This window comes from Bactrocera neohumeralis, unplaced genomic scaffold, assembly GCF_024586455.1.
Source record: "Bactrocera neohumeralis isolate Rockhampton unplaced genomic scaffold, APGP_CSIRO_Bneo_wtdbg2-racon-allhic-juicebox.fasta_v2 cluster11, whole genome shotgun sequence".
Taxonomy (NCBI): domain Eukaryota; kingdom Metazoa; phylum Arthropoda; class Insecta; order Diptera; family Tephritidae; genus Bactrocera; species Bactrocera neohumeralis.
Window position 1 is genome coordinate 12,176,874 of NW_026089624.1, and position 19,535 is coordinate 12,196,408.

General features: G+C 36.1%; 2 protein-coding genes across 2 annotated transcripts; one reads left to right on the plus strand and one right to left on the minus strand.

Annotated features, from left to right (window-relative positions):
- Positions 1–6,661: 6,661 nt before the first annotated feature.
- Positions 6,662–8,445, plus strand: LOC126765934 (uncharacterized). Its single transcript, XM_050483666.1, has 3 exons — positions 6,662–7,384; positions 7,442–7,825; positions 7,883–8,445. Exons 1-3 carry the CDS (start codon positions 7,151–7,153, stop codon positions 8,423–8,425), a joined length of 1,161 nt encoding a protein of 386 aa, XP_050339623.1. The 5' UTR covers positions 6,662–7,150; the 3' UTR covers positions 8,426–8,445.
- Positions 8,446–11,142: 2,697 nt separating this feature from the next.
- On the minus strand, positions 11,143–13,292 carry LOC126765930 (piggyBac transposable element-derived protein 4-like). The gene is made up of 3 exons (XM_050483661.1): positions 13,094–13,292; positions 12,123–13,022; positions 11,143–12,039 (listed from the first exon to the last, which is right to left on the minus strand). Exons 2-3 carry the CDS (start codon positions 12,637–12,639, stop codon positions 11,297–11,299), a joined length of 1,260 nt encoding a protein of 419 aa, XP_050339618.1. The 5' UTR covers positions 12,640–13,022; positions 13,094–13,292; the 3' UTR covers positions 11,143–11,296.
- Positions 13,293–19,535: the final 6,243 nt, after the last annotated feature.

Here is a 19,535-nt window from a genome sequence, read left to right on the forward strand (position 1 = left end):
GTCGGCATTCTTTTTGCCATCAACCTTGCAGCCCAAGGCAAGGCAAGAAGTATTCCCAGGATGCAGTGACATACGTGCGGAATTATGGATCGTGGTCAATCAGCAAGCGATCGTCACGATGTCACAGCACGACTTTTCAAACAACAGTTACGGTGTTTGATGGACTTTATCTTGAAGCAATGTATATGTGGTGCTGTTAGGTGCTAGATGCACTCTGTTGAGTGGCAAAAGACAGGCAAACATTCCATTTTGGATAGTGGATACACCAGATCAAATTGATGAAATCATTTCTGCGGAAATTCCTGATGCAGAGAAAGATTCAGTATTATACGAAGTGATGAAAACCAATGTGGTTCATGGACCTTGCGGACACCACATCCCACTTCGGTTTGTATGTCTGACAATAAATGCACCCTATCCACGTGCTTTTCTTTCGGAAACCAAAACTGGAAATGATGGATAGCCACTCTATCGGCGTCGCTCACCAGACGACATTGGCAGAACATTTAGCATTCAATTTAGAAGAATGAATATTGAAGTTGACAACACGTGGATCGTACTATATTTACCATTATTGTCTAATTTACATTCAAAGCTCATATCAATGTTGAGAATTGCAATTTGGTGTAATCGATAAATTACGTTTGTAGTTACGTCACCAAAGGAAGCAACATGGCGGTTTTTGATCTTGAACGATACGGTCGATACGTGAACTGCGATAAAGCGCTTTGTAGGATATTTACTTTTGCAATTCATGAACGTTTTCCGACTGTTGTGCGTCTTGCAGTTAATTTGGAGAATGGCCAAAGCGTGCATTTCAACCTAGAGTATACAGCACAGCCAGTGGAAACACCGTCAGCAACAAAATTGACCTTGACGAGTTTTTTCTCAACTTTCGTCAGTGATCCGTTTGCGAGAACATTGCTCTATTCGGAAATACCTTGATATTATTCATGGAATGCATCGTCGAAGAAATAGTTGCGCAGAAAGCAAGGCCAACCAGTAGATGGACATCCAGGTGTGTTCTCAACTAATGCCTTCGGACGAATTAACAAAATCCACCCGAAAAACAACGATTGTTTCTACGCGGTTCAACCTTATTTAAGTCATTGCGTACTGTGCAAGTTTTGGAGAAGTAAGCCAGCAATCACAAATCCTGAAACATGTTAACATGAAAATGAAGTCCGCACACTTTTCGCGATAATCATTTCGACTTATCAGCCTTCAAATCCGCGCAATGTTAGCTACCAAAAATGCCGATGCTGTTGACTTAATCTGGAAGATTCAAAGTCAAATTCCGGCAGACTTGCGCTCATAAAAATCGATCGATCGTCTTGACAATGAAGACGACGCCGTGAATTATCCAGTGTAATTTCTAAATTCTTTGGAGAGGCTTGGTATGCCACCGCATCATTTGCGTCTCAAAGTTGGATCTATCGTTATTATGTTTCACAATCTGCGCTATCGAATACAAGGGGGCAGAATGCTTGATTCTACGAATTCCGTTTCCAGTGAAAATTGCATTTGAGATGACAATTAACAGGACACAAGGATAGTCGCATAGTGTGTGGCATACATTTGGAAATGCTATATTTTTCACACGACCAGATATAGTACGTGGCGTGCTCACGAGTTGGAAAACCATCTTTTCTGCACACCGGAACAGAAACCAAAAAATGTTGTTTATCAAGCTGCGTTACATTGAAAAAATAAAATGATAAATTTAACTCTCTTTTCATTTCAAAACATATAATTTCACGCAAGACAACGGCTGCGGGATCAGCTAGTTACTAATATTTTTATTGTTGATACAACAGCACGAATTCGTTGTCTACAAGCAAGTAAGTAAAGTTTTTTCTACAGCAAAGTGTCTAGGTACGCATGTGCATAAAAAGTAATTTTTAAAAAAAGCTCGTAGTAAGAGAGAGAGAACAAAGAGAGAGATCTTCTTTCTTTCCAAGATCTTCTTCGTTCTATTCCTCTCCCATACACAAAACACTATATTGAATATATGTACCTAAGTATGTGACTTTTGTACTGGCAACAAAGAAAGATGTAATCAAATCAACAACTGAAATCATTTTTCAAGGCATTACATTTCATATTGATCATATAGTCAGAGTTTTTCAAAATGACGATATAAATATTTATGAAGTAATCATAATTTTCCTGCGGTAAATTTCCTTGTGCTAGTATGCAGTTCTGAAGAAATCTAGTACTAATTTTTAACACACTTTTTTAATAAACTGTGAATACGGCAACGCTGTTTTTGCGAAGAAACATGAAATCAACAATTGAAGCATGTTCGCGAATAACGTTGTACGCAACAGATTTAGAAATGTTCAGGAAATGAAATAAACGTTTAAAGCTTAAAGTTTTATCTATTTTGGATTTTTTTTTTTATTTTTTCAATAGTAATCTGTCTATTAAGAATGAATAAATTGAAATAAAAAATTAATAAAATAGTTAAACTAAAAAAAAACACGAAATTAAACTCTTTAAATGGAAAAACGTCTTATATCCAAATTAAATGGATGTTAACACGTTATTCCACTATGCATAACATATTAAAATGCGATTTGAATACGAACAAGTGCAATAATATGCCTAATTTTGATTTGGATTGATAAAAGAGAGCCATTATAACAGTAATCTGCAAAAAACCCGGTTTTGAAAAAATTGTCGCTAACAACGTTATTCGCGAACATGCTTCAATCGTTTCTTGAAGGAAATTCAAAGTAAACGTTAAATTCCTCCTAAATTAGTTAAAATCATTGTTATGAAATATAGTTCATTTTGAAATGATGTATAAAACTTTCCAAGCATCAACCACATTCCTTAAATCGGAAAGAAAATGTTTATATACTTTCACACAAAAGTATATTTTCTCTTGCTCTTCTAGCTTCGCCCTAAAAACTTTTATTAAGTTTAGTACAGTTAATAATAGAGCGCGCTTTTTCTGTGATTGTTCTAATCAGCCCGCTCTGCAACACCAATTAATTGTGGGGTATGAGAAACCGTTAAATGATAACTGATACCTTTTTCGACACAAATTTAGCGCATTTCATTAGAGCCGTATTCCCTGCCGTTATCAGTATATAGATTTAGCGTTTCTAAGTTGAAATGAGCCTCACTGTTTGGAGGATGGAGTCATGTGTAGAAGTTCACGCAAGTGAGGAAAGTTCTCTGATCGCCATTCACTTGGGAGTGGCCAGAAACGATGACGACCATGGCAAACGAAATAAGGACTACGATATTAGGGCATGCACCTGGAATGTCTGGACCCTTAATTGGGAAGGTGCCGCTGCCCAGCTGGTTGATGTCCTCGTGAAAATAAAGGCTGACATCACCGCCGTCCAAGAAATGCGATGGACGGGACAAGGGCGGAGACGAGCAGGTCCTTGTGACATTTACTACAGTGTCCATATAAACGAGAGCACGTTTGGTGTTGGATTCGTGGTGGGAGAGAGACTCCGTCGCCGAGCACTATCATTCACTCCGGTGAATGAACGTCTAATCACAATCCGCATCAAAGCGAGGTTCTTCAACATATCGCGGATTTGCGCCCACGCCCCGATGGAAGAGAAGGACGATGTGACCAAAGATGCCTTCTATGAGCGCTCGGAGCGCCCTTATGAGAGCTGCCCCCGCTACGATGTCAAAATCGTGCTTGGCGACTTTAACGCCAGGTTGGGCAAAGAAAGTATATTTGGCATTACGGTCCGTAAATTCAGCCTCCACGACGAAACATCCCCAAATGGGTTGAGGCTGATTGACTTCGCCGGGGACCGAAATATGGTTATCTGTGGTACTAGATTCCAGCACAAGAAGATACATCAAGCTACCTGGCTGTCTCCGGATCGAAAAGCCACCAACCAAATCGATCATGTTGTGATAGACGGAAGACACGTCTCCAGTGTTCTAGACGTGCGTACGCTCGGAGGTCCTAATATCGACTCGGACCACTATCTTGTTGCAGTCAAGATTCGCACCCGCCTCTGGTGCAGCAAAAACTGCACGTCAACAAACACAAGGAAGGTTCGACGTCGAGAAGCTGCAATCACAACAGACAGCCGAACGATTTTCTACTCTGCTTGCATTCCTGCTCTCTGAGAGCACTCGTCAACAACTCGGTATAAGGGAACTGTTGGACGGCATTTCAAACTCCTTACGTACAGCTGCAACCGAAACCATTGGTTTTCGGAAAGTGCAAAAGAACAGCTGGTACGAGTGCCGTGCCGCAGCGGAGAGAAAACGGACTGCCAACCTCGTAACGTTACGATCGACCACAACACGTGCGGGATGGGATAGATACCGAGATTTGAAGAAGAAGCGAGACGCATTTGCAGACAGAAAAAGAAAGAAGCCGAAATGAGTAAGTACGAAGAGCTTGATAACTTGGCCGACAGGGGTTATGCTCGAAAATTCTATGAAAAAATGCGGCGGCTTACAGAAGGTTTCAAAACCGGAGCATACTCCTGTAGAACTCCCAAAGGTGATCTAGTGACCGATGCCCAGAGTACACTTAAATTATGGAGGGAACACTTCTCCAGCCTGCTGAATGGCAGTGAAAGTAAAACGCCAGGAGAAGGCAAACCCGATTCCCCAATCGATGACGGTGGAGCAGACGTTCCATTGCCCGACCATGAAGAAGTTCGAATAGCAGTTACCCGGCTGAAGAACAACAAAACGGCGGGGGCCGATATATTACCGGCCGAGCTATTCAAACACGGCGGCGAAGAACTGATAAGGAGCATGCATCAGCTTCTTTGTAAAATACGGTCAGACGAAAGCATGCCCAACGATTGGAATCTAAGTGTGCTCTGCCCAATCCATAAAAAAGAAGACCCCACAATCTGCGCCAACTACCGTGGGATTAGCCTCCTCAACATCGCATAAAAGGTTCTATTGAGCGTATTGTGTGAAAGATTAAAGCCCACCGTCAACAAACTGATTGGACCTTATCAGTCTGGCCTTAGACCTGGCAAATAAACAACCGACCAGATATTCACCATGCGCCAAATCTTGGAAAACACCCGTGAAGGGAGAATCGACACACACCACCTCTTCGTCGATTTCAAAGTTGCTTTCGACAGCACGAAAAGGAACTGCCTCTATGCCGCGATGTCTGAATTTGGTATCCCCGCAAAACTAATACGGCTGTGTAAACTGACGTTGAGCAACACCAAAAGCTCCGTCTGGATCGGGAAGGACCTCTCCGAGCCGTTCGATACCAAACGAGGTTTTAGACAAGGCGACTTCCTATCGTGCGACTTCTGCAATCTGCTTCTGGAGAAATAGTTCGAGCTGCAGAACTAAATAGAGAAGGTACCATCTTCTATAAGAGTGTACAGCTGCTGGCGTATGCCGATGATATTGATATCATCGGCCTCAACACACGCGCCGTTAGTTCTGATTTCTCCAGGCTGGACAAGGAAGCACAGAAAATGGGTCTGGCAGTGAACGAGGGCAAGACGAAATAATCCTGTCATCAAACAAACAGTCGTCGCACTCGCGACTTGGCTCTCACGTCACTGTAGACAGTCACAACTTTGAAGATGTAGATAATTCCGTCTATTTAGGAACCAGTATTAACATCACCAACAATGTCAGCCTTGAAATCCAACGCAGGATTGCTCTTGCCAACAGGTGCTACTTCGGACTGAGTAGGCAATTGAAAAGTAAAGTCCTCTCTCGACGAACAAAAGCTAAACTCTATAAGTCGCTCATAATTCCCGTCCTGCTATATGGTGCAGAGGCTTGGGCGATGACAGAAACCGATGAGTCGACGTTACGAGTTTTCAAGAGAAAAATTCTGCGAAAGATTTATGGTCCTTTGTGCATTGGCCACGGCGAATGTCGCATTCGATGGAATGATGAGCTGTACGAGATATACGACGACATTGACATAGTTCAGCGTATTAAAAGACAGCGGCTACGCTGGCTAGGTCATGTTGTCCGAAAGTATTCGACGCAGTACCCGCCGGGGGAAGAAGAGGAAGAGGAAGACCTCCACTCCGTTGGAAGGACCAGGTGGAGAACGACCTGGCTTCGCTTGGAATATCCAATTGGCGCCACGTAGCGAAAAGAAGAAACGACTGGCGCTCTGTTGTTAACTCGGCTATAATCGCGTAAGCGGTGTCTACGCCACTAAAGAAGAAGAAGAGCCTCACTTTTCGCCACAAAGTTTTTAAATACAAAAACAGGCCTGATTTTTAAGTTATTAAATGTGTCACACAGTAATGTGTATACTGATTAATAAATACTACATAGTAGTTTTTATTGACAATAGTTGAGGGCGTTATCGGACCACATACATTATAATGAACTACGAATAGTGGGCGTTTAATATTTTCTTTGTTTTTATATTTTTCAAATTTTAGCCTAGGCTGCTTTCCGTTAATACACGCCTCACATAATTCATTTCTATCTAGCTGTACGTTTTTATAAGTTCAACATCTTCAAACAAGTCATCTCGTTTAATTTCTAAGAATTTTCACACTAATATGACCTAACCGATCATACCACAAGCGATATTCTGCATCATTTGAAATTTTAAATGCATATACTTTACTATCAAATCAGTGGTCGGCATTTCAAAGCAAAATTTTACAAACTAACTTCACACGTACGCTTACGCTCTATCGTTCAGTCCAAGAATAATAGAATACAAGATTACGACACTAGTTTACAGTTAGTTTTTTTCGGTTTAGCTCTTGACAATTCTTACAAAAACAAATACATTGTTCAACAATTTCGTGACGTAACAGTTTTGCGTTGAGAAGAACAAGCACAGAAATGCATACAAATTGTAAACAGAAAAGTAAACACTTTTTGAAATTCCCAAAATAATATTAATTCATTCGTCTTTGCAGGAAAAATTTCAGTGGAATGTTTAGAATATTGTTGCGAGAAAATATGTATATAATTAGTTTTAGGCACATCCACAATAAATAGAGTAGCATGTGTGGAAATTGTTCAAATGAAGAAAACCAGTGTAAGTGTGGGCTTATTCGAGGCACTCCATAACTGCGACAATATTGCAGCCCTGATACTCAATTTGCAACACTGTTGCAGATGCTCAGCTGATACTTAAGCAAAATAATTGCAATATTTTGCGCGAATTGTGACCGAAAGTGAAACTTTAACCATGAACTTTTTAATAAATATAGCGATAGATAATTTTGAAAGCAGTGATAATAACCTGCTGCTTAAGTATGGAAAAAATAGAAAACAAAATTTTTTAAGAAAGAGAAAGTGGTTCCTCGCTGAAATTTCAAAAAAGAGAACAGTGACGAAGATGATAAAGGTTTGGAAAACAATTCCAATGTACCACGATTATACATATTTCACGCATTTTCGCATGACTCGTGAAACATTTGCAGTAAGTATTGTTGTTTACTTTGTGGAAGTACGTGATAAATAAATTAATTTGTCTTAGGACTTGAAAAATGCGTTAGAACCTTTTTGGTCAACACCACCCGGGGAATATTCCTTGGAACATTCCTTGCATATGACTCTTTGGAAGCTAAGCAATAGTAGAGTCACATATCGAGAGCTTGCCGATAGATTTAATGTTGGGCAAGGAACTGCCCACAAACTTTTCCTTAAAACAATCAAGACAATCTGCAAACTTAAAAACGAGATATGTTGGCCGTCAGTTTTACAGCAGAAAAAAATAATGGAAAACTTTCAAACAAGCCGGGTAAATTCATTTCCTTTTGTTGTCGGATGCTTAGATGGAACGCATTTCAAAATTAACACTCCTCAAACAGATGCAATCAGTTATTATGACCGTAAAGGAAATTTTTCAGTTATTATGCAGGTATGTACTTGGCTAATGATCTATTTTAAGATAAGTGTTATATAATCAATTATTTAGGCCATATGCGACAGTAAGTTCTGTTTTTTAGATGTGTTCATCGGCTACCCAGATAGCTGTCATGATGCCAATGTGTGGAAAAATAGTCCACTTTACAAAAGGATCACATCTGGACAAATAAAACTTGCGAAAGATGCAATTATTCTAGCCGATTCAACATATCCTGTTTCAAGATACTTAATTGGTCCTATTAGAGATAACGGACATCTTTCCAGAGAGGAAAAACAATTCAACTATTATATGAGTTCAACCCGAGTATTTATCGAGCAAACATTTGGAATTTTCAGGGCTAAGTTCAAAATATTGAATCATATTGATATGCGCAATATAGAAGACATATCAACTGTGATATTAGCTTGCGCAATTTTACATAATTTTATACTGCGAAGCAATCCGGTTCATTCTGAAGACAATCATACGAGTATGCCTGAAAATTTAGAAAATTCAAATGATCACGATATGATTGAACTACCTGAAAATATAAATGACACTAATGAGGGAATTATCAGACGAAATAACTTGAAAATGCTATTTATTTCATAGAAGTATTATTTCAATAATGTATATATGTATGTACATATCAAACAAATGATTAATTGATTGAAATCTTGTTATATCAGTTAATTTAATTAAAATCACCTACCCTAGAATACTAAACCATTTTCTGTTTCTGTTTTAATAAAATATGAATTAATTATTTAATATTTATTTTATTGAAAATAGGAACTCATACTTATAAAATAATATATATTACATTAATATAAACATAAAGTTTATTATAAAATGAACACTTTTTATTTTTGGCACAATCCCTCCAAAACTTGCCGCAAATCCAACATTGCTTTAATCCTTTCCTTGTCAACCAGCAATTTTTCCTTTTCGATCATCATAGTTTCTTCGTGCCGAATCTGCTCTTTCCGCGCTTCTTCTTTAAAAAAATCCAGTGTTTCACATGCAATAGTTTTGGTCGTTTTTTTCGACTGACACCTTCTGCATCGCTTTCTTCCACGCACCTTTCCTCCTCACTCACTCCACTTTCAACTAAATATTGCAGTGAGCTCTGGAGGTTCCTTATGGGAGGCTCAATGGAGTGCCTATTTCCGAAAACGTTATCAAAATCCTTAAAATATTCCCACGTCGTGGCACCTCGACCTGTCGCGTCGTTGCGTTTTTTAATCCTCTTATACGTCGCAAACAAATTTAAAAATTTCCTCTGCATAAATTCTTTTGTTTGCGACACCTCCGGATTTATAATACGCATATTTTCGACCACCTTACCCCATAGGACAGACTTTTTCCTCTTCCCGCCAGCAAACTCGGGCTCCAGGTCAAGTCGGGACCTTACTAGAAGTTTTGTAACCGGTGAATTTAACTTTTCACTGAAAAAATATAAATCACGATATAATATATATTATTAAATTCAATAAATACCACTTTTACTTACCTCTCTTCTTCCATTATTGGCGCGCAATACAAAAATTTTTGAAGCAACAAAAAACAACTATTTAAGAATTACTATAAAATATTTGCGCGCAGTAGAAAAATTTTTGATGCATAATGATGACATTTGGCGCGCATCAAGTGTCAAATTTATACTCGCTCGAACGTCTGATTTTTGCACGAGTTGCCACATTTTTACATCGAATATGATGTTTGCGCAATATTGCGCATTACTGCCAAGCTCGAATAAGCACTGTACTGTTGTATTTATTTAAATTTCTAAGCATAAATATATTAATTTTTTAAAATGAAATGTGCAGTGGCTTGTTGTAATAATTATTATGCGAAAACGAGTTTTTTCAGTTTTCCGGCCGATTTAAAAGTTGCCAAAAAATGGGTGTTATTTTGCAAAAGAAATGATATATTTAATACTAAATTAATAATTTCACAATTCTTTTATCATAATTTCATACATCTGATACATCTGAACTTATAATATATGTATATATTTATATACAACACAAGAAACGTCTTCTCCATTTGAATCACAACTTAATAGACAATTTTATTATCAATTGGCCGATATATTTCTTTAGAAATGATTCAAATCTTTTCACTCAACAATATTCAATCGCTTCACTAAAAATTTTCATTAAAATCGAAAGAATTAATAATATTTTGCGAATTTACAAAAGTGTTTACTTTTCTGTTTACAATTTGCAAGCCATTTGACAGTTTTTCACTCTTGTTCTTCTCAACACGGAACTATGACGTTTCGTAATGGCGGTCGTCGTAATCTTGTATTCTATCATTCTTGGTTCAGTCGTTGTCGAGCCAGCAACGAATTAACATCACGCGAGAGTATAGCGCAAAACCAAATATGCCCTGCGAGAAATATTTTATGATTCTAAATGCCTTTGGTGCCATGCAATGCCTTTTATGTTCCAAGTCTTTTAAAGATAATAGGGAATATATCCTTAAAAGGCATTTTGTTAATTTTCATTATACTATTAATTATTTAGATGAAAAAGAACGAAAATGTCATTTAAAAAAAATATATAAATTTTTTTGCAAAAAATATCTGATTGGTTACGTAAAAGCTAATACTTAGATTATAGTGAACGTACTAATGAAAACCTAAAAACACAGCTATCAAGTTCCATTAGTTTGGAGATTGTTAGGCAGGGTAGGCCGTTTTCCGATGGAGTCTTTATTACTTATTTATAATCAAACATTTATAGATAAACTTCCCTTAACACCTAAAAGTGTGGCGCGGCGCAAAAAATATATGATTGGTTACGTAAAAGCGAATACTTAGATTATAGTGAACGTACTAATGAAAACCTAAAAACACAGCTATCAAGTCCCATTAGTTTGGAGATTGTTAGGCAGGGTAGGCCGTTTTCCGATGGAGTCTTTATTACTTAGTTATAATCAAACATTTATAGATAAACTTCCCTTAACACCTAAAAGTGTGGCGCGGCGCACCGATCAAATAGGAGCTCGTATTGAATGTGAAATTAACGAAAAAATTGAAAATTGTAAATACGTTTCCATTTTCAAATCAAGTATTATTAAATTCTGGCAAAATTTGGATGATTCATTCTACCCTGAATTGAAAAAAATACTCATTTAAGTGTTTATCATTTTTTCCCTCTACTTATATATGTGAACAAATTTTTTCAGATTTAAAATTTATTTGTTCCAAACAAGGCAATAAAATTTCTTCAACCCATTTAATTCTTCTCCTTTGTTAGGAAAAAATTACACATATACTAGTGTTTTGGGTCAATTTAACCCACTTAAAAAAACTCCATTAATAACACTATTTTATTGAAAGAGTTCATATTTTTAATTAAGTGTATGTTAATTGTAGAAAATAGTTTAGATATGTATGTTTAATCGGAAATTTTCACAAACTAAGCTGTTGTGTTCCTTGCAAACAAATTTTTGGCACGTACTACAAACAGCTGATTATTTGTTCGAATTTTTTGTATGATGACAGAAGAAACATCGCTGTCGTTTTTTGGTGGATTCATTTCTGGCAGAAATATTAGAAGTAGACGCTTCTCCTGCAAATTTGGAGTTTTCTTGAATATTTTTTACTATATTCTTAGCAGCGATTCCTCGCGGCAGTCTCTCTCTGCGGACAATATTTGGTTCGACCATTTGCTTTCCCAGATCTTCAAGAAAAAGTCTTCGCTTATAAAGCTTGTTGGTGTTCCATGAGGGATTTATCTCTGTCCATATTACGTATGCGTTATATGCCGATATATCTAACATATTCAAAAAGAGGGCAACTGGCCATTTGGTCTGACGTTTACATGTATAGTTAGTTACCAGCTGATCAAGCGCATCCACACAAGCTTTTGTTTTATTACAGTGAAGTATTATTTCAGGTTTTTTTCTGTCACCCTCATCAACAAGTGGAAAATGGTGAAGGGAGCTCAATGCTACAACAAATTTATATTTTTTTGGGACGTACGATACAATAGTTACATTCTCCGTAAATAAAAATTTGCTTTCTAAAACGTTCTTTTCCTTCATGTCGACAATTTCTCGTGGCAAAAAAAGCTTATTTTTCCTCACTGTACCGACTAAAGTAATGTTCCTGCGAAGTAGCTGAACGGCGAGATTGTACGTCGTAAAAAAGTTATCGCAAGTAATAGTGTGACCTCTGGGAAGGGGTTCTGATAGGGATAGAATAACACGTTCACCTAAAAATATTTGTATAGAGACGGTTTATTTATACTGTACATAGGTTTGAGACATACAAAAAGCCAATTTATAAATGCATTACCTTGGTTCCTTTCCGGTTGCGTATTTCTTGCCCGTCCTAAATAAACTTCCATGTTCCAGGCATACTTGCTTTTTGAATCACATAGAGCCCATATTTTTAAGCCGTATTTTGCGGGCTTCGATGGAATGTACTGCCTGAAGCTGCAACGACCACTATAAGGTACTAACTGCTCATCTATTGTTACATTTTCATGTAAGTGATAATATGACCTGAGCTGCCGATTCCATTGATCCCAAATGTTTCTTATTGGTGCTAATTTATCACGCTGTCTTCTCTCATCCCTGTCTGCAGCGGAGTCAAAACGAAGGCATCTTGATGTGTTCATAAGTCTTTCCAAGCTCATTGTGGCCCGAAAAATTGGTCTGCCATTATTTTCATCCCACAAATGAATTAGACTTTCATTGTGCGATTTGTATACTCCTGCTAAGATTTGCAATCCTATGTATGCTTCCAATTCTATAAGGTCTATAATTTTCCAATTGTCTCCAAAAAACTGCAATCCTTTGATATTGCTCATTTCTACCACTATGTTTTTATACTTGAGGGCATGAAAATATCAAAAGTGGATTTTATGTCTGTGACCATAGAAATAGCACACTTTGATGGGCCAGGACTTCGATATAAAATTTGATTTCGAGGAATTTTGCCTCTTGAAATTGGAAGTGGCTGATCATGCCATATTATGCTTTTATCTTTCGATAAAATATTTGGCAAATTGACTTCTTCTGTCGCATTGCTACCTTCAAAACCGACATCTACTTCACTTTCACTGGATGAAGTATTTGAATCGTCCGTTTCATTTTCTGCGATAGGTACAAAGTCTTCATCGCTATCACTTTCGTCGAAAATATCCTCAGCATCAGAATTAATAATTTGGTGTATTTCTTCAATACTTAGTTTCTTTTCAAAAATAAAAATATAAAAATGTGTAACAGCAACATAAACATAGTAAATTAAATAACTTGACTTACTCTCTTCCTTTGGGACATTGTAGAAATATATATTTAGCAATCACTTTCTTTATAAAAACTTTGATAAGCTCCTTACGGCGCGACAAAAAATTACTAACTAAGCAAACAATTGACACTTACTATGTGCACAGGTGCATAAAACGGGAGTTCCCCTTTTTCGAAAAGGCTATAAATTTATCGAGAATATATAAACATAGAGCTGTGCAAAATATACTCGATTTCCGATAACTAGCTTTCTTTGTCGGCGTTTTTGATCGAGTGATGTAATAATAAACGGCAAAATGTTTCAAAATACTAGGTGGGTCAAATTGACCCAACAACGTAATAAGTGTAATGAAATTACATTTGGCATCCTCCAGCAACATAAAAAACAGATATTATTTTAATTTTCATACTTATCTATTCCTTTTACTGCAGTTAACAAATAGAAGAAGAATCAATACAATACGACTAGACTACCACGCGAATTTCGACGAGTTTTACTGAAAATTGGGTCAAATTGACCCAAACATAGCAGCAGGGTTAAAAAATTTTATTTTAATAAGATATTTTCATAAAAAGATTGATATAAATAAATGTATATTAAAGATATAACATTGAACAATTAGTTTAGCTATATTTATATTATATAAGTATGTATATAATTATTCCCTTCATTTCGAGAAACTGCAGAACTTCTTATTTATCTGTTTATTATTTGCTCTGAGATTTGAATAATCTTTTATTTATATATAGCTTTTAGTTTTATTGAATATTTTCATATATTTTTGCTTCAACGTAGTGAAAACATATTTAATTTTCAAATTTTATTGAACAATAATTTATTTTGTAATTTTGCTTATAAAATTTTTAAAATTGCTTAGTTTTAATTCCAATTTCTCAGTGGGCTACTTTTTTCGTGCTCACCAACACAGTGACAGATCCTCTCATGCCGACCACTGCTTTAACCCCATCCGGATTAAATTCGAGAGACATTCCAGCATCTTGCATATTCTTCACGGATAGTAAATTGTGCGGAATTCCCTTGCAATACAGCACATTTTGTAATACAATAGGCGGATTCTCATGCTCTTGCAAGATTGTACGATGCAAAAATCCTATTCCGAAATATGCAAGGCCAACAGAGCACCCATTACAGAATCTAGTGTAATATGATAGGCTGATTCGGTCAATTTATTGAGAATGACTATTGTGAATTAGCGCACCTTCTGCATTCATTCTTAACAAACTATTTCAAACTTACTTTCCTCAACAATTTAACGGCGAAATATGTCTTTATATAAAATGACAGTTAAAACAGGGTTGCAATTATAATTTTACGTGTCATTGCAGGAAAATAAACATGGGTTTTTGTCTGAAATATTTTACAGCCATTCCAAATAATTTTCTGTGTGTGTTTGTTGTTGTTGTTTTCAAGAGAAAAATTCTGCAATTCGTGCACCGTGCAAGGGTTTTGCAAGAGCAAGAGAATCCCCCTAATGTTGTTCCCAGAACTGTTAAGGTTAACTATTCCTTTCGCAGTAGCATATTCAAATTCTCTACACTTTGCAATCTCAATTGCCACACTTGGATTTAATTTCTCATACTCGGAAAACAAAGTAATGTTGTTTATTAAGTGATCTGCTGCCTTTTCAGTGGAATTTTTAATTTCATCATAAATTCGAACGGGCACTCTGACCGCGGTGTTGTTGCCATCTGAGTCTGTGTCTCTTTTACCGCTACTTTCATCACAAACGCAAATGCACGTTCTGGCTGCGTTGTCGTTGCCATCTGATCCAGTCTGTCTCCAACCTTACTTTCAACGGGAACATTCTGGTTCGAGAAGACATGTTTTTACAAAGGCTAATGTTAAATTGCTTTCAGTGAGAGTTTCTATTGCAGTTATTACTCCATCATAGCTACTCGGAAGTGTTAAAAGTAAATGAGACACTTTATCCATTTTGTCTATTTTGGCTCCTGCTGCGACTAACTCAGTTACCAGATCATCAAATAAATGAAAGTGGTTCACTAGCGAAGTATCACCTTTTAATTTTAAAGACAATAATTGTTTGCGTAATGAAAGTTGAGATGCCAGGCTTTTACGCTCGTAAATAGTATCCAAATTGTCCAAAATCTGTTTAGCCGCATTCCCATTGTTGGCAAAAACTATAAACGAGTCACTCAAATATTCGATAACAAGGCTCTTGCACTTCTTTCTGCCAGTTTCACTTTCTCACTTATCACGGTTTGTTCTTTATCAATTACACTCAACAAATCGTTTTCTTCTAACAGCGCCCTTACTCTGAACTTCCAAATGGAATATTTTTCCCCGTTAAAGGGCTCTATATTCCTTTTTACTTTGTTCGTTTTCTTTTGCTGGCTCTTTAAATTTCTTAAACACTTCACCACTTAGCCGCAAATTTGTCTGGGCCCATAACCTATTGATTTTTAAAAATAAACTCCAACCAGCCTGATTCCACTTCAAGTAAAAATACACTTATCTTGTTATTACTAAAATTTTTATTGTTGATACAACAGCACGCATTCCAGGGATAAAGGGATGTCAAACTTATTCCAGTGTGAGAGCGCCTCAAAATTAGCGTTTTTTATGACATTTTTCATTGCAGCCAGATCAGAAAAAAAGCTATTTCTTGGGCATTTCAAATGAAACACCCAATTCGCATTTTCCACACCACCTATCAGGTAAGCAAAAGGGCGCGTTTCCGAAGCTATTTTTAGGTGCTCGGTTCCCCATCAAAAATTTATTTATATACAAAAATGAAAAAACAAAACGAAAACAATTCATATTGTATAAAAAAATTAGCAAAAACAATATTACTCCATATCACAGAATTTTAATAAATTATAATACTTAAAACTATAAAATTAAACGTAGGTACAAATGCCAATATTTATGCCCCAAATTCTAATTTGTAATTAAAAACTTTTTAATCTTTATCTTTCTACCCTTGGAGCCTCTTTGTGCGAATCTGCTTAAAAAACCTTATTTTAGTATTAAATATAGTATTTAGCTCATTGCGACCACTAAAAAGGAAGATAAAAACCACAAATGTGAAACACACAAAATTTTATTCTTAAAATTGGGTAGAGATAAATCTTTATTTAAAAATTTTGCCACAAAATAAATCCTAATTCTAATAAATAGAGCAAAAACTACCTTTGGGTCACAGTCTTCATAACACAAGAAGGGTCTAATATGTTTTAATTTAGTGAAAAGAATTTCTCCTACACCTACTTTATGACAATTTCTGCCAAATTCCTCCACAAATTTTATTTCTAAATTATTAATAAATGCAACAAATTCTTCAGGCGGCTTCACTAAGTTGCATTTATCGATCTGGTTTTGGTGTATGAAGATGAATTCATCTGAAGGAATTTCATCTCCTAAATAAGGTAATGGCAGGAGGCATGTGTGCATTTTAAAAATTTTCAAATAAAGGTAGCTGCAAAAATAATTAAAAGCATTTTCCTTTTAAAAGTTAATTTCTAAACTACTTTCTAAAGTAATGGATCTAACAATGGAGTGTTCGGGCCGTGGTAAACCCTGGAAATCCTGCCAAGGAAGGTTACTTAAAACGGAATCATTGCATTAAGAAGAACATTATGGCTATGTTCTGAATTAACTGTGGCTTCGGGTTCTAAAGGCAGCTCACAGTTACCTTTTGTTACGATATTTACGTAACGCAAACCTCACGACATCCTAAATAAACTAGAGAACATGAAAGGTGTAAGTCTAGTACCTTCCCTACTTCTAATCTGACCAAAAAAATGTTCTCAGCTATCCTGACATAGTCGTCTTATCTTGAGGTAAGGAAATCCTGAGTGTGACAGCAATCGTCACAATCGTCTTTAATTATTAATATTAATTAACCACCCATTGATAAATTGAAATTATGTGTTTTGTTGGTTCCTAACTTATCTACGACCCGAATTGTTTTTAAAATTTTTCTGCCTCATCTAAAAACTGGTTTTGCTCTGGGGAACTTATAAAAACTTTTTTAGTGGGTACAATGGCCTTAGTGAAACTACTATTAAAGGTATCGAATAAATTATTGAAAAAATAAACGAAATCTGCGGTATTAATAAAGATCATACTATTTGAGCTTAATTCCCTCGAGCTGTAAAGAGAAAGCATGCCTGAAGCGACCGTATTACTTAACACTTGAGACGCGAATTTAACTTTCATTTTTTGAAACGTATTGGGGTAAATATGAGCATCGGTTATGCGCACACCGATAACTCGACTTAGAGTTCTGTTTATAAAAATGGACTATATCTGACCAACATACGCGACTATTTTTAAAATCAACTTTATTTTTCTTATTTTGTAAACAGTTTCGACTACATTATAATAAATGGGGGCTATCGTAAAAAAAACATATTTCCTTACCTTTAAATGAAATAAGACCGTGCCATTGAAATACCGAACAAATTAGCTAAATTTTTAAAATTGCTACCCTGGTCACAAACAAAATGGCAAGGAACTAGCCCTATATTTTGAAGTTGGGTAATGGCTTCAAGAATATATTTCTTGAGGACATCCCCTTTACATGAGCCTCTAACAAAAGAATTAGCTAACGGGTGGGACCAAGGATCCCCACCTATACCTTGCACCATTATGGTCATTGCAGTTGTGGCTATTCTAGATGTGCGATTTTCATCGCCATAATCTTCAAGATCTATCAACCTATCAAATTTCCTATTCAGTGACATTTCATCACAAGAAACTGATATGAACTTTTGTTCGAAAGAAAATCCTTATCCTTCACCTAACTGAGGAGGAACTTTACTGCAAACTATCTCAAGAGGATCTGACTTTTCCCTAAATGAATCACTTCTTAACATTTCCCTACATCTTTCTAATTTAGTTGCCATTTGGACCAACTGAGCTTTTAAACTCCTATCCTCCTGCACTTTTTCATCTAATTTTATTTTTAAAATCCTCTTCTCTTCCCTCAATTTTTTTTCTCTCTGTCCCTGCTGTCAGACCTCTACCTGTTTGCGCGGCTTTTTCACTACTCTTTAGTAGTTCCTTCTCAAGAAGTGGCAGAGGCTCTAAAATATTATCCCGGTTTTCCCTTTCTAAAAGCGGAAGCAGCTGCCTCCATGCACCGTTTGCATTTGAGGCAGATCCTTCCATTTGGGGAAAAAATCATCAACGCCCACTTCAATTGTTTTTTCAAAAAAAACATTTGGGGCGTTAAATATAGGCTCAATAATTAAATTGATGTCCGGAACGGCTCTCGGACGCAATTTTTTTGCGTTACGCATTTCATTAGAAAAATGCCGCTCACTCGCAAAAATGTGTTTAGGTGTTTTTTCATTCAGATCTTCAAAAACACGTAAACGTTTGAGCCAACATTTACGGCTAATAAAAGAAACAAAATAAAATACAAAATGTTATATATAATCATAAAATATGTTTAATAATAATAATAATAGTGCAAAAAGTGCGCATTTAATGAATATTTAAAAGTACGATTTTTTTATAACTATCATAAATATTTAATGATAAATCGTTACTTTAAAATAATTTATTTAATTAATTAACGACAATGGCAATAAGTTGACAGTTACGCTCTGAACACGTAGAGCGCGACAGACTGAAAGCGTACATAACATTGTCCATAAGAACGTGTGTATTTTAATATTTGCAGGTGTCGCTTGCAGTCTGTCGCGATCTACGTGTTCAGCACATCACACTTAAAAATACCCGGAATATCAATTTCATTATCCAAAATTACTATTTTAATTGCACAATCGAAACACTTGTTTTATCAAAATTTTTCACAAAGTCACAAACACTTTTTGCATTATTTAACGTTTTTTACTCACCGTTCAAGATCCGTTCCACTGTTTCGAAAGCTGAATATTCTGCCTCCCTCGCTGCAGCCAGCAGTACATTAAAAGGGCAGATGTTGTTTGCGTACAGCGAAAAATACGGTTATTTGGACGCAAAAAACCAAAGTATACTAACTCATTGCATTGTGGACACTTATGCTGCTAATGCTATGAAAATGACACACTCCGAAATGCAGAAATGGTCTAATGTTCTCAGCGAAGTTTTCCCGAAAGAAAAAGCGGTAAATATAATAAATTTATAATGCCTTTTCTAATTATAGACATCGACACAGTTTTAACATTTCATTATTAATTTTTAGTACTCTTTAATTTGAATTCATTTCATTCCTTTACAAAAGCCATTTAAGTTAGTTGAAGTGTGCAGCTTTGAAAAAAATATTTTCATTATTTTTTTCAGAGTTTCAAAATTGAAATTTTGTTTAGGAATGCACTCTGTTCCACTTCGTTGTTATATAAATAAAATAAAATAATAAAACTTGTGATTAGAGAGAGGTCTAAAAATGTAATAATCACTATATTTTATCAAAACGGTTTAACAAACTTTTTTTCATAGTAATATTTTAATATTTAGGAAGCGTAC